The sequence below is a fragment of the Haliotis cracherodii genome, unplaced genomic scaffold (assembly GCF_022045235.1).
Source record: "Haliotis cracherodii isolate W230 unplaced genomic scaffold, xgHalCrac1.p SCAF_2, whole genome shotgun sequence".
NCBI lineage: Eukaryota > Metazoa > Mollusca > Gastropoda > Lepetellida > Haliotidae > Haliotis > Haliotis cracherodii.
Window position 1 is genome coordinate 3625813 of NW_027266275.1, and position 16085 is coordinate 3641897.

Here is a 16085-nt window from a genome sequence, read left to right on the forward strand (position 1 = left end):
CCAGACTCACATCCAGCTTGTGTGTGACCTCACTAAGATAATGCAGATAACAACAGGTTAGTTTGTTGTGACTGCTGTCTCCACCCACTGACCACTACCACTTCTTACAGCCCAGTATTAATGACTGTGGCATCATCCAGTGGCAGATTACTCACTCTAGAGCTGCAGTGTTCACACGGCAGACACTTCCTGCTCTCTCACTGTCTTCACACTGTAAATACATTTATCCTTGAACCTGTCTCCAGGTCACACTAACCCTAGTGATTTGTTTCTAAATCCTTCACACTGTGAACACTGATCATAATTGCCAAAGCCTCCTAAGATCATTAGTGACAGAGAAATGGCTGACATTAGGTTAGACTGACCCACAAAGATATAGCAATTGTCCTTGTCCTCATTTCTATATTAAAACCCCCCAGAGAAAAACAGCATTTACAACCAAACAGCGTATCATGTGGCTGCATGAGTGTGCAACCTTCCTTTCAAGGACTTCTTCACCATTATCATGACTATTCTTGCATCAATTACGGTACTTCATGCATTTAAAATGTCAATGTTTAAATAGAGATTGGTAACATCCTAGAGGTGTTAGATTCACATACAATATTTTTTGGGTAGCAACAAATTTCTATTCCTGATTAAGAAAGAGGTTATTTCTTCATTCTTCTATAATGAGTTTGACAAGATGTCAGGAGAAACCATATGATTTGTGACACATTGTTGTCAATAGAGACAATAGTTGTGGCACATTGTTGTCAGAAGGGGCTTTATCATGAATAAGTGGTGATACAATGTTGAGGGAAGAAATAATTTGAGTTTTGACATTGTTGTGAGGAGGGACACTATCATAAACTGCCATAAACAGTTGTTTAAGGTTGTTCAAGGCAGGGCCTGAAAAAAACCTTAACTCTAAAGATTTCAAGTAAAATATCCAAACAAAACATTTACCTCTATAGAAACAAAGCTAGCACAGAATAGGCCTCTCATTTCAAACCTTGCAGAATCTTAATGTTCTTATTCTGTACATCAGAATCTCTACACAACACATCAATATAATAAAAAGAAATGTGAATATTTTAACACAAGAAAGAAACTAAATGTTTCTCATAAAATTATGTTGCTAGCTATCCAATAACTACAGAACTTTTATTTTGATAATAAATATTTATTATCATAGATCAAAGTCTACAAAGAGACTACAAAAAATGTTATTCATACCAAATGCATGGAATAAAGCCTTATAACTTTTCATCCACACTCCACGTGAATTTTCTGGCTTCATTACCTACACTCCAACTGAAGGACTGTACTAGGAGCACAGTTTATGAAGAGATACCCTGCATGGGATGGGGTCAGGAGTTCAGGCCTCTGCTTGGTGGTACAACAGACATATACATATGTATGCGTGGGGCAGATCAAGGGATTCTCATGTCCTATAGGTGTGTCGTCTCTAAATATTTTAGAAGTGAAAACAAGAAGATTTTTTAAATTGAAAATTTGATTAATTTTGAACAGTTTTTAATTTGATTCAGATATCTTGTGATATCCAAAGAAATCTTTTAAGAAACTAACCATAACCTTGCTTTTCTTAAAACTGTACAATGTGTCCTTCAGTTTGGAATATTGACCAAGACCATACAGAAAACACAAGAAATCTGACACAATGTTGAGTGAGAGTAACAATCCTCAAACCTATATGTGAGTAGGGCTTCCACAGTCCAAATTTTTGGACTCGAGTACCTGAGGGGTGAAACTCGACTCGTACTCGAGTACCTGAAAATAAGACGTCCTTTAAGAATATTGGTTCATTAGATCAAAATTGCCATCTTAAAGTATTAAAACATGTTATAGGTATAATTGAACTACACTGAAATGTAAATAGAGAGCGTCCACGGAACTTGTTTATCTGTCAAAGTGTATGGAAGTGTTCAGTGTTAATGTTTGCTTGTAACTGCACTAATCTTAATCATGACCTTCAAAAACATTACGCCACGTCTACAAAAACTAAACTACAATACATATTGAACACAAAACAAGTTGTTTTTTTCTGACGATCAGCGTTTCATTCGACACCTGCCAACAAGCACGAACAATAATTCGCAGGAGGAAAATCTATAATGTGCATCACGTGACATACACGTATACACAGCTGCTTGGCTGGAAGACTAAGGCTGCTAAATATTGAAATGTAGTACTATAAGTTCATTCATTCATGAGTTGGTCACGTTTTCAAACTGTACCAAACTGTCGACCTGTCGCTTGATTTGTAAGCACTGAAATAACACAAATATATCAGCTAATCAGTTGTTAATCTGTGAAAGGAAATACACTTGGCATTTGATGTCGGAGCAAAGAAGCAATAATCGCCTTGATACATTGAATTTCTTAAAGTCGGGAAGGAAAAACAATAAATACGTCTATTTTATGTGACATTCTCAATTGTTCTAATGTACATCTACTTTCTACAAAGCATATATTATTCAAACAATATTTTTTGAAGCTTTAATCAATATATTGATGAACAATTGAACATTGAAACAGAGAGATCTCCCCTTATCAAGTACTCGAGTCCTTGATAACGGACTCGAGTCCCAGTAAAACCGACCCGGCCCCGAGTACTCGAGTACTCGTTGAAGCCCTAAATGTGAGTGTCCTAAAACCTAAAAGTTTCTTGCCCCCTCATGTTGAGACTTTGTTTAAGATAAGACAGAACTGTATCATCATCACAAGGGGTTTTCCAGCAGTACACAATCAGACGCAAAACACCTTGATGATGTCACTGTCACAAGTGCAAGAAATGTTAACAAGATACAGTGGTATACCGGGTACAAATGTACCTTCCGCCATTTTGGTAAGGTATTAGTCTGGTACTAGTATATGTGCTATTTTGAGAACAAAGGCTTCCTTAGTAACAAGCATATTTTCATGAGGGACAGTCCACCTACCAAATATGGTTGACACCTGTCAAGATCTTTTCCAGTTAACCAGAAAAGAAAAATGACAGTACAGGACATAACAAGACAGATGGGCGGCATTCATTGGGTGCAGTAATGATGCACTAGTGTAACATCTTTGAAAGGCATTTAGAAGTGATACACATAAGGAAGAGAATATATGGATGTCAACTTCTTTATTATGAGGGACACAACTGTCTTCCTCATAATAAAGAAGTTGACATCCATATATTCTCTTCCTTAGTGTAACATCCTTTTGAAGCTCTCATAAAATCTCTCATTACATACCAAGCAGAATGTTTGTTCTGGTCTATCACCTGATAAGCTAAAGAGAAGTCTCAGAGAAACACATCCAGAATTGCTGCCTATGAGTACTATTTAATGCAGACAAGTAATCATTACTTTTACTATCCTGTATGGCTAGTTTCCCATTTCCTACATACTTTATATTGATAATTCATGGACTATTCTGTATATTGTGTACCTGAATTTAAAACAAAATAAATACTTGTTGGTTTATCATGATTAGTCTCCATCATTGTTAGTTAGTGCTTTTTATGTCGTGAGTGAGTGAGTTTGGTTTTACGTCGCTTTTAACAATATTCCAACAATATCACGGCCAGGGACACCAGAAATAGGCTTCACACATTGAGCCCAGGTGGGGAATCCAACCCAGTCTTCAGCGTGAGGAGCAAACACTTTAACCACTAGGCTACACCACCCCCCCATATGTCAGGAGAAAAATATGGTAACAACCATTTATTGATACTGTATTGATGGACTGCCCTGGGTTTCGTTGTACAAAACAACCGCATTGCTATGAATGACGTAGGTATTGGAGTTATGATCACCTTAGCGCTAAGAAAATTTTGTACAACAGCACCTGGGCTCGATCAAGGGCAGTAACTGTGGGGAAAAATGACGGCACTAATTTGTTAACTCAGTCATGACAGGTCTTAGGTACGCATGCAAACTTTTCATTCATGTAACTTCAGTAGCTTTTGAGAAAAATTGTCCCTCTTTCACGCAGAATGCAACAAGATGAAAAGCATGGAGCAAGGGCCATAACTCTGTTGTGACCAGTTACATCAGTGTGTAAAATTTCATTTCTCTTACTTAAATAGTTTTTTAGAAAATTTGTCCCCGTTAAGAAGCAGAAGGGAAGACAGAGGGACAACAGATACTTGTATTATGGACGGACAAACTCCCATGCTGTAGCCCCTGACCCACTAAGTGGAGGGGACAATAACCACAATGTGACACGTCAATACTATATACAATAACCACAATGTGACATGCTACATACAATAACCACAATCTGACACGTCAATACTATATATAATAACCACAATGTGACATACTACATACAATAACCACAATGTGACATAATACATACAATAACCACAATGTGACATAATACATACAATAACCACAATAATTCTAACATGGCATGGCTACTGGGTAATTTATTAAACTTTGGGACACATGAGATAAATGGTTACCACGACAACTTATGCATAGAGTTCCTTTATGAATACCAATTAATAACGCCGGGTTGCGCAAAACATATTCAAAATTTTCAAGTCCACCTACAAAAACAGAAACATGTCACAAAAATATTGAAAACTGAAGTGAAAGTTTGTGGCATATTTGTCACGTTTACTTATATTGTATACAGTATGTGAAGCCTGTTGATACATAATTAGCTAGTGTTCTGGCAGTTTGCTATGTCAGTCTGACATGCAGCCAGAAAGGCCCCACTAACCTGACCCCACATACAGCATCTGAAATAAACTTTCTGTGCAACAAGCCATGCGGGATGTTGACACATAACCGTAGCCTGCCGATCTCACAAGTAGCAGGTCCACATTTATAAATACATAGTCACATGCTAAGTAGATAAATCATCATCATTTTACTTCACTCTGTTGCTTAAGGTTACAATTTTATTTATTTTATGTTTCACTGATTTATTCCAACTTTTCCATACAAGGTCAGGCAAAATAAAAATAATAATATATAGCTATGTCAATTATTTATTTATATGAAAGTCATTCTACCATGGAGTTAAAACTGCAGCTGGCCTCTTGAATCACTGATAGTGATGTCGACATAGAATTTATGTATAACATATTGATTGTATAAGAGGGTCTATTTTACTAGCATGCGAGTTATGAAAAAAATATTTTTATGTTTAATTATTTCTGGACCGGCCACTTTTTGGTAGAAGCAGCAGACCCATAAAATGTAAAATGTGTAGCAGAACTCAAATACTAAGAATTATCATTAATAGCAGAAGGATAAAAAACAAAAATGCTAAATTGAACATAAAAGACATTACAATTGACTTGCAATTTCTTTGTATCGGGGAAGGTTGCTACACTGCTATTGGAGTGAGTGAGTGAGTTGGGTTTAACGCCGCTTTTAACAGTATTCCAGTTATATCGCAGCGTGACAGCTTAATGTGGGAGAAAAGCCCGAAGTGATGCAGGTCTCAGACGTTTACCACTTCTGTGAAACCCATGAGCATGGGTATGGTGCTGACAAACCTAGAAACATAATCAGGGCGAACCAGGATTCGAACCCACAATCATAGGTTTCTGGCATGCCCAAGGGACGCAACTCTGTACAGCGAATCATGGCGCCTTAGACAACTGGGCCACCCGTGCTCCCTACACTGCTATTGGAAGCATAAACAGTGAAATTGAACAAGCTCAATCATCACGATGACACACAACCCAAAACTGAGTTGTGACAGCAGTACAGGAATAGCAGAAGTCAAAACAACGCTGACAGCGACCACATTAAGGGGACACTTTTCAGTGACTGTGACTGTCATTATTACGTGGTTGTCCGTAATTGATGTTGTGTTCCCAGTATGATACAATGGTCATATGACTGAAGTACACTAGTAAAAGGCCACCAGACTGATATACAACCAATATCCAACTACATAACTAGTTGTGTGCACTGTTAAGCATTTGGCTAAACTTGTAAACAAGGAGTGGACTACGTTAAATTGAAATTTAAATTACTGTTTAAATGTTTTGGTCACGCAGACTTGAAATTATAATCACGATGAAAACCCTAATAGTGATGTGATGGTCATGAAGCAAGGTCGGCCATGCAGGTTCACTAGGCATGTGATGGTCATGGAGCAATGTCAACCTTGAAGGTTCACTAGGCAAGTGATGGTCATGGAGCAAAGTCGACCATGCAGGTTCACTAGGCAAGTGATGGTCATGGAGCAAGGTCAATGTTGAAGGTTCACTAGGCAAGTGATGGTCATGGAGCAAGGTCAACCTAGCAGGTTCACTAGGCATGTGATAGTCATGGAGCAAGGTCAACCTAGCAGGTTCACTAGGCATGTGATGGTAGTGGAGCAAGGTCAACCTAGCAGGTTCACTAGGCATGTGATCGTCATGGAGCAAGGTCAACCTAGCAGGTTCACTAGGCATGTGATAGTCATGGAGCAAGGTCAACCTAGCAGGTTCACCAGTTACGTAATGGTAGTGGAGCAATGACAACCTTGCAGGTTTACCCGGCACGTGACGGTAGTGGAACAAGTTCGACCTTGCAGGTTTACCAGGCACATGATGGTAGTGGAGCAGTGTCGACCTTGCAGGTTTACCAGGCACGTGATGGTAGTGGAGCAATGTGGGCCTTGCAGGTTTACCAGGCACGTGATGGTAGTGGAGCAATGTCGACCTTGCAGGTTTACCAGTCACATGATGGTAGTGGAGCAAGGTTGACCTTGCAGGTTTACCAGGCACGTGATGGTAGTGGAGCAATGTTGACATTGCAGGTTTACCAGGCACGTGATGGTAGTGGAGCAAGGTTGACCTTGCAGGTTTACAGGCAGGTGATGGTAGTGGAGCAAGGTAGACCTTGCAGGTTTATCAGGCACGTGATGGTAGTGGAGCAATGTGGGCCTTGCAGGTTTACCAGGCACGTGATGGTAGTGGAGCAAGGTTGACCTTGCAGGTTTACCAGGCACGTGATGGTAGTGGAGCAAGGGTTGACCTTGCAGGTTTACCAGTCACATGATGGTAGTGGAGCAAGGTTGACCTTGCAGGTTTACCAGGCACGTGATGGTAGTGGAGCAATGTCGACCTTGCAGGTTTACCAGGCACGTGATGGTAGTGGAGCAATGTCGACCTTGCAGGTTTACCAGGCACGTGATGGTAGTGGAGCAATGTCGACCTTGCAGGTTTACCAGGCACGTGATGGTAGTGGAGCAAGGTTGACCTTGCAGGTTTACCAGGCACGTGATGGTAGTGGAGCAAGGTTGACCTTGAAGGTTTACCAGGCACGTGATGGTAGTGGAGCAAGGTTGACCTTGCAGGTTTACCAGGCACGTGATGGTAGTGGAGCAATGTGGGCCTTGCAGGTTCACTGGTCATGTGATGAACTGTCCGGTTTAAAATATGTCAAAGTGCAAAACGAAAGGTACAGGAAGATTATTTCTTTGTCTTCATGGTCTGCATATTACTGACAAGGTCTGACTAAACTTTCCATGTTTTCAGGATATAATCTGCACTATTCCTTTCAAACATATTTATCTTTTGAGCTATCTTTTTAGTCAAACTTTTTGTTAACTGCTGACTACTCTTTTATAACTTTCATGTCAATTAGAATTTTGAGGAACATGTATCATCTAGCTCATATTCAACTGGTATTTCAAAATATCATGTTATTATCACACTAATTCACTTTTAATAGTTTACCTGAAATTGTTTTAAGTTCTTTTATTTTAAAACTAAATGGTAGGCTCAAACGTGCAAGAATGTTTACTGTATCACACTGGTATGTCATAGAAGGCAGTTTGGACCCCAGGGGTCCTGTACCTAAGTCACTCACAGCAGGCTTCTGAAACACTTCCACCACAAAGAGTCTTTCAAGTTTGCCACAGTTTAGGTATGACCTTTGAAGTATAGCTTTGCCATCAAGAACTTGTCTTCATCTTGGGGAATGTCACTTCACCAAGACCTGGATAACGTTCGTCCCCTTTTCTTTTTGAGATTTATTAACCCCTACAGTTTCTGAATCCCAAAGATGATCGTGTGAATAATATTGTTTGTTAATCATATTCATATGTCCATTCCCCATGTGTTCGTCCTATTCACTTGGGAGGAAGTACATTTATCCCCAACTTTACATATACAGGCGTAGAGTGAGTGAGTGAGTGAGTGAGTATGGTTTTATGCCGCTTTTAGCAATATTTCAGCAATATCACGGCACCAGGGGGACATCAGAAATGGGCTTCACACAATGTACCCATGTCAGGAATCGAACCAGGGTCTTCGGCGTGACGAGTGAACGCTTTAACCACTAGGCTACCCGACCTCCCTACAGGCGTAGACCTAACAACCAACACATATGTAGCCAGCAGAGCCTGCTCCTCTGAACTGTTACTGGCCCTTCTCCAAACTAACTGGCCTACAACTAAATGGTGGAGGCCGTGAAGTGAACATACCTGAGGTGATGTAGCCACCTAGTCTGGCTCTGAAAACTTAAGGACTCCTCACCCCTAAAACGCTGCACTTGAAGCTTAATTCTTGGTTTCCATTTCATGGCAATTTATGAGCAAATAAAGAAGTTATAAAAATATTAAACATACACAGAGAAGGGGTTAATTTTTATCAGCCAGACAGGCTATCTACTTCACAGTTCATCCCCTTGTAATTTTAACTGGCCATGGGCCAGCAGTTAAATCAAAACCTGCATATAATAAGCAATTTTGTTAAAAAATATAAACACTTCTTAGTGTGACTTTCATGCATTATTTTAACCATTCCATTACAACTTCAACTGTGCCATAAGCTCTCTAATGAAAGGGATTTCAATCAAACCCTGACCTAAAGCCTTGACTAGTCCCAAAGTGTCTTTCCATATCTGTTTCATCAGGTTTAACTCCTGACATATGGACTGTCTGAAGTAAAGATGTGAGTGGAAGCCAAGAAACATTCCAAGTTGAGTATTTCACAGACACTTGATGTACGTTTGTTCCAGTCTTTTTTAATGCTGTGGCTTGTCGTGAGATGTAACTTAATTAGACTAGGTTGACTGCATGTCGTTGTACCAACTGTCTCTGATGGCGTTACATATTGGTCATTTCAACCACTGCTTTCTCTGGCCAAGTCTTGATTATACACAGACGGGTGTGATATAACTGGGTAAGTGCTGTGTATAGCACTTGACAACATTCACTCCCAAAATAATCTGGGAGTGGGGCCCATTTCGATCTTATGACAATTCACAGTGATAGTATCTTGTTATTTCTGTTTTAATTGTCATGATAAGATAATACTGGGGCTTCCAGTTGACCACTAGATGAAACAGTCACCAGGTTGAGTATGGCTAGGGACTATCCCAAAAACAGTTCAAACATTTTGTAACTAATCAAGCATTTGCACAAACAAGTGTCTGAAATAACTGCCTGCTCGCCTGCCTCTGGCTGGTAATTTTTCTGTTGGTCTGCATGAAATATTTCTCCACCTGCCAGACTATCTGGTAGATATTTTTAAGACTACATATGTATTCAGTTTTATCATAAATCCTTGAAGGTTCTCAAGTAATTAATGCATTATTTCAACTGAATCAAGAAGTGATTTGTTTTTGCAATTTTTCAATATTTATAATGCCTGAATGCGGGCAGGTAACTTTGAAGGTTGGCAGGCAACACATACAAATCACCTGCCAGACTGATGGGTCTTAAAATTATTTCAAACACAGCCACAAGTGTTTTTTGTCAGAACACTGTTTTCCAGATATAAGTTTTCACAAATAATTCACAAATTCTGGAGTGAGTGAGTGAGTGAGTGAGTGAGTTGGCTTTAACACCGCTTTTAACAGTATTCCAGTTATATCACGGTGTGTCAGCTTAATGTGGGAGGAAAGCCCGTGAGCACGGGTATGGTGCTGACAAACCTAGAAACATCATCGGGGTGAACCAGGATTTCTTTGGTGTTTGGCTGTGGGGACAATGACTATCACACAAAGTTTGGTGATTCCCTATAATTGATTCTTTTCCACTGGGTGCAGTCATCAGGCAAATGATGAATTTGTCAGTCATAACTAAAACACTCAAAAAATGTTTAAAAATCAAGATTTTCGAGGTTCAATATTCACTTTTTAAGATTCATATTCAGAGCCTATTCATCTTCATGGAATCCTCTACACACTTCTTGTGGCCAGTTGATCAAAGAAGGAGGTAGATTAGTGGACCCAGGACCACCCTTACATAACACTTCATTGTAGCTTTTGAGATGATCCCCAAGTAAGAGTTTCACAGCAAGGTAAACTGCACTGCTAGTGGAGGAGTGACGGATAGGTAACCCAGGTCATCACCTGTAACGAGTTACTGTCAGTGTCACAGGTACAAATATGTCAACAATACTCACACACTGTACTCCAGTCCAAGGCAGATCTCTGACAGACGTAACACGCGAATTACACATGTCAAACTCTAGTACGCAGTGTATCAAATCTACATTCTATTATGATATATCAGGACATACTCTACTTTTACATGCCATCTCAAATACACTCAGAACTACTTGTAGCAAAAACACTTCCCTCCCTGTCTTAGTACTCACGAAAACATCTTTTCCAGATAGAAATTCAGTAAAAAAAAATATTGAGGTATTGCTCGAGCGAAGCTATGATGTCAAATGTAAATCTATGCAACACTTGTGTTCAGAAGAGCAATTTGATTGGTTGATATTCTCAAGCTCAAGAGTGAGAGAAATTCTGTTCTAAGTTAATGATGAAGCTGGTGACCTCATTTCCAGAATGAAGTTATGGTGGTGAATAAGTCCAGGATATTTATCATATTAAAATGGAGATACGACATGCTGGAAAATCAAGGCTGTACACAGGCATATGGTGATGATATTTATATTGTGGATATTTGTACAGGAAAGGAGGGCTAGACAGTATTTGCACAGGAAGGAGTATGTTTTGTTTTACACTGTTTTTAGCAATATGACAGCCACAAAATTGGTTTCACACATTGATGAGATGTTGGGAATCAAAGCTGTGTCTTCAGCATGCTTGGACAATGCTTTAATGCTTTAACCATGGGGCTACCCCATTGTCCCTGGATATGCATGAGTATACACAGATCATTATCATACCACCATGTCAGAATGACAAGATCTGATTGGTCCACGTGATCTTGATAAAATACTGTGTGACCCGCCTTCGAGGAAAATAAGTTTCTCAACGGGGCATAAATTTCTTATACCCCACCATGAGCACTACAGGCTGCACGTGCGTTTCTGAGAGACAGAATAAATCCTTTATACCCCGCATCAAAGCAAAAAGCTACAGGCTTTTTCCTAGCCAATGGATGTCACATGTCATAGCGCAAGCTAACCGCAGCTCAATCGAACAGCTGTTTTCTATGAATTTGGAATTTATTTGAATTTTTTGACAATGTCGTATAAAACCATGTCGGTAAGATAAATTTGTTGTAGCAGTATCACAAGGGGTAGATGGGGTTTCATGCGTCCCGTGATAGGTTTTATACCATGAGCCGGAATTATATTGTGTATCCTCAAGACCTGTGAGTGGTGAAGCAATAGGTGACATTTGTAAACGAGTAAACATTTCATGTTTGGGGCATAACTAAAAGTTGTATTAGTGGTGAGAATAAAAAACATAAATTGTTAGTTGCATGGAAATTCATACGTCTTTCATTATATCTTATTATTATTATCATCATCATTATAAATCTTATTATTATTATTAATAGATTCAGTTGAAAAAATTTTATTTCTAATAATTCAGTTGATTTGATCGAAAATTTGTTTACGCCCGAACGATTTAGCTTGAATGATGGTCTGTCTAGAGCCGGCAGCCCATGACCAGCTGTGTGGGACTATCAAGATCCATGCTATTGTTGTCACAGTTCCGACATATATGGCAGCCATGTTTGTCTATCATTACTTCACAGTAGAGATTTCTTCAAGTGTGGCACATGGCACTAACAAACATGTTTTGTGTCCTTTGGATTGGAAATGTGCCATCAAGTAGAATACTTTTTGTCCACATTCATTTCATCAAGGGCGAGATAATAAGAGGTTGTCACAGTTGTCATTCAGAAAGTCTCCATCCTTCCATTTCATTGAGACTTCTAAAATATCTGTTTCAAATTCTGTATCCCCGGTTTATTTCTTGACTCTTACCGTGCATTAAGTGAGTGAGTTAATGCTTTACGTCACATCGGCAATATTTCAGCCATATCGTGACGATACCGTGCATTAAACATGGTACTCTGTTTAGACAACTGTGAAAATAACATTAACTTATCACTGGCGTCACATAACATACATCATCACAATCACGGATGCATCTGGGATTCTAAATTAAGTGGCTCTGGCAGGCAATTTGGTTAAAAAATCAATATCTTGTTTAAAAATGGAATTAGGTTACATTCAGCACAATAATATGAAACAAAGCAGTAAAACCCCTTCCTCTTGGTCCTGTTACAAGTGGCAGATAAAAATTAGTTATCAGTTATTACATGAACTGGGAAATTCATAATTCCAAATCGGGAATTTTTACTGGCATTGGCTGGAGAGTTGAGGCTGTAAGTCGGCCTCTGAACATGTCTAGATAATTCCCTGCACAAGACAATTATAAATTAATTATAGTATACACAATATGCATCATTCACAATGAAATGCGTTGTTGTCATATGCCAATTGGGTATGCTATATAAACAATAATATACTTCGGATACCCTGCCAATACCCTGATCTGCAATGACCCCAGCCCGAGCCCACTGTGCACCCACCAGTAAAGTTGTAAGGAATCAGTGATGTAACTGGCTAAGTAACGTAATTACCCCGAACCCTTTCCCGTCTGATTCAAGGCTATTTGTGGTAAGTCAGTGTAGTACCCGTGGTCCACATCCATGCCAGTAATAGTTGTACCATTCACGCTTTTAGGTGGCAGCTAATAAATTGAATTTAGTGATTGGTCTTGCGTTAAAAGAGGCTTGTCTCCCTTTCATATTTGGCACGGCATAAGTTTAACACATCTATCACAGATGTCATTGAACTTGTCTGCTCTTCTTTCAATACTGAATGATCAATGAACGAACATGGATCGGTGATCAAGCATATCGAGTACCAATGTGAATGAGTTGGTAACAAAATTGCCAGAAGGTAACAGTCATAAATGTATCTGAGGAATATTGGGCATACCATATTCGACGTAATAAGCGCCCTGCTCTAATAAGCGCCCATGGTGATATTTGCTAAATTTATATAAATATATTGGCTAGTGAACAATCCCAATTAGCACCCCTTCCGATTGATCAATGTACACAAGACTTATTTATTCTTGTATAATACGTATGTTATATGCATCCTTAATTATGGGAAATTAAATTCTGGAAAAATATATCTGTCGTATATAAACATTTCAGGCTGTCAGCATAAACCACGAAATGCACTTTAGACTTTAGACAACTGTGAGTAGCACTGTAGGAAAATTTTGTTGCACAGGTTCAGTAGAAAGCATCATACGGAATGCAAGACAAAAATCACTGACAGACAGTGACAGTACAGCACTGTTCAAGGTGGTGAAAAAAAACAGAAAAGGGACAAAAGTTCACATTACACATGAAATTAATTTGTAGAGGAACCAATCTGCCTGTGATGACCTGTTCAGCGGGAGTTGCATTTGAAGAATTTATCAGGGCAAATTTAAAGGGAAATGGTCATCGGGAAGGTGAACAGAAAGAAAAGCGTGGTGTGGACAGATGTCGAGATGAGACAATATACTGTGGCCAATATTTGAAAAAAAGTGATATCATCGTGATGAAAGTCAGGCGATGATTGGCAATAATAACTGCGTTTTATATGGTGCAAGAATAATGAAGCATTGAGACCCGAATGCATGTGACCTCCTCAATCCCAGAAGTTATGTTTGATGGTCTGGGAAAGCATCAGTTTCCATGGTGTTTGTTGACGGCAACATGAAAGCTGAAAAATTACATACCTTATACGATGGAATGGCCAGCACCATGATGCCAGGGCATTAACTCACTATCAAAGTCCAATGTTAAGTTGAGGGTAACCTCCCTTGATCGCAAGACGTCTCTTTCAATGCATGACTTAAACAAACAGCCTTTTCGCTCGCTGGCACAATTTTTGCAGTTCATACGTGACAAAGAAGATGGCAGAAGGAAATGATGTTAAGCGTAAATGAAAGGGGGCCGGCTCCCTGATGCCAGTAATACTAGAAGCTATGAAAAACAGCCCGATGCAAGTGGATTTCTTCGGTGCCATCAATAATGTTGCAGAATCGAGACCAATATGACCTTCAGTGCCTCGAGTGAGAGTCCGAAGTGCAACATTTGCAAGACAAACTACAGACATTGGAACCAGATAGATCCACCTTACGAGATACAGTTAGCAAGGATGCAGGCCGCTCTATACAGTCACCGGAACGGACCGTTCTAGAGAAGTTACAGCATTCACGGTAAACCTAGACCACAGACAAAACGACTATATATGGATACTCACTTGAGCAGGAATTTGATAAAAGGTCAAATGACCTTGGTGATGGAATAACCTTAGATTTGTAATACTTTAAAGGCAATGTGAATGTATGGTATAGTATCAGCGTTTTACAAGAAATGGTTGCCAGGAAAGAAGTCGGTCTGGAAGGTGTTCTAGACTACATGAAATACATGCTAGATATGACTAGACTTGCCTATAATTACATTTTGGGAAGAGTGTTACAAGAGTACAGAGTACAGGGTCAAGCTTTCTCAAGATGGATTTAGGTGTGTGTGTGTGTGTGTGTGTGTGTGTGTGTGGGAAGAGACAATCCTTGAAGAGGTGCGAGTTTTCATCTTATGCCCAAACAGAATACTATCCGAGGTCGTCTCGTTAACATTCGCCAGTCAGACATAGGCTGCGGCAGAAAACAGTGTTCAGTCCCCTTCACTACGGATGGTACAGAAATATGTCGGCGTTTCAACGTTAAGTCAACAGGTAGCTCCAAGTAGACCTATATCTACCACTGGATATTTATTTGATCAACCTCAAATGTCCGTTGTGCTACGAACACATTTTCACAGCGGCTGCCATCTAGATGAAATACTTGTAATATGACCCCGGACTTTAGAACCTACATTAGGTTACAGCATCGGTCAGCTGTCAGCTGGGCTCGTCACTATTCGAGTTCATGACAAACCAGCTAAGCGAAGTTCGTGCTGCAGTGCAATGCTTTATTTAGTCCTAGAACTATGCTGACAGTATTCTAATAGATCTAGTCATACACTAACGGATCTTCTACACTGGTCATATCTGGTTGCACTTACCCTATATGCTTCTCACGGAGTTGTAGAGTTTGTTTTTTAGAGAAGTTCTCCATCTTTGCGGAGAGCAGACAGAGGTACTGACGGTGCTATCTCGGAGCCCCACGAGCGTTCAGACATAAACACGTGACGTAGTACCTTAGACCACACTCCATTGGTTGGTGCGCGTGACGTTTCCACGCACCGAGCTATTTATGGCAGTAACAGGGAATTCCCACTGAAACATTAACTTGAAAAGAATTCGCTACCAGAGAAGTACACGCGAATCAACAGGATATTACATGATAAACACTTATACATTAGCATGTATCCAGTATTGTGTGTATATATACATAATATCATGCAAATAGTTTACACGATGGGTTCGACGTATTTATAAGTATGTGAATTACCGTACATATTCCTCTATAAATTTCGAGCATATGCCATCCACTCGGTGTGTATTTTATAGAGGACCGGCGTCACTTCTGTTGAATGCTGGCACAGTGGCAACTCACTACCGTACCGAATCCCCAATTCTACAGTTGTACAAAGGGTACATTAGCAAGAACGGTCATTATTAATCACCAAAATATCACAGTATAAAATAGGAAACTGTTCTCGTGAGACCAGCTCCTAATGGAGGAAATACGGTACATCGCTCAACTATTCTATGTCTCTGTGGGTAGTTGTATTACAAGGATGCATAACAACCAACGCTGATGTACTAAATTACTGTTGACATAGATATGTTGTCAAATTAACTACACAGATCTATCCAAATATATGTCTCAACAGTCACTACAGCTGTC

At 39.7% G+C, this 16085-nt stretch overlaps 1 protein-coding gene across 3 annotated transcripts in view; it reads right to left on the minus strand.

Moving 5' to 3' along the window:
- LOC139469484 (ethanolamine-phosphate phospho-lyase-like) overlaps positions 1 to 15399 on the minus strand; it is a 32825-nt gene extending 17426 nt beyond the window's left edge. Inside the window, exon 1 of one of the 3 annotated variants that reach the window (XM_071251667.1) lies at positions 15298 to 15399. In XM_071251667.1, coding sequence (XP_071107768.1) covers positions 15298 to 15350 — 53 coding nt within the window. In that variant the 5' untranslated portion in view covers positions 15351 to 15399. Of the gene's footprint in view, positions 1 to 10085; positions 10098 to 10357; positions 10503 to 15297 lie in introns of those variants that run through there. The other 2 variants (XM_071251668.1, XM_071251669.1) reach the window with 2 other exon arrangements.
- Positions 15400 to 16085: the final 686 nt, after the last annotated feature.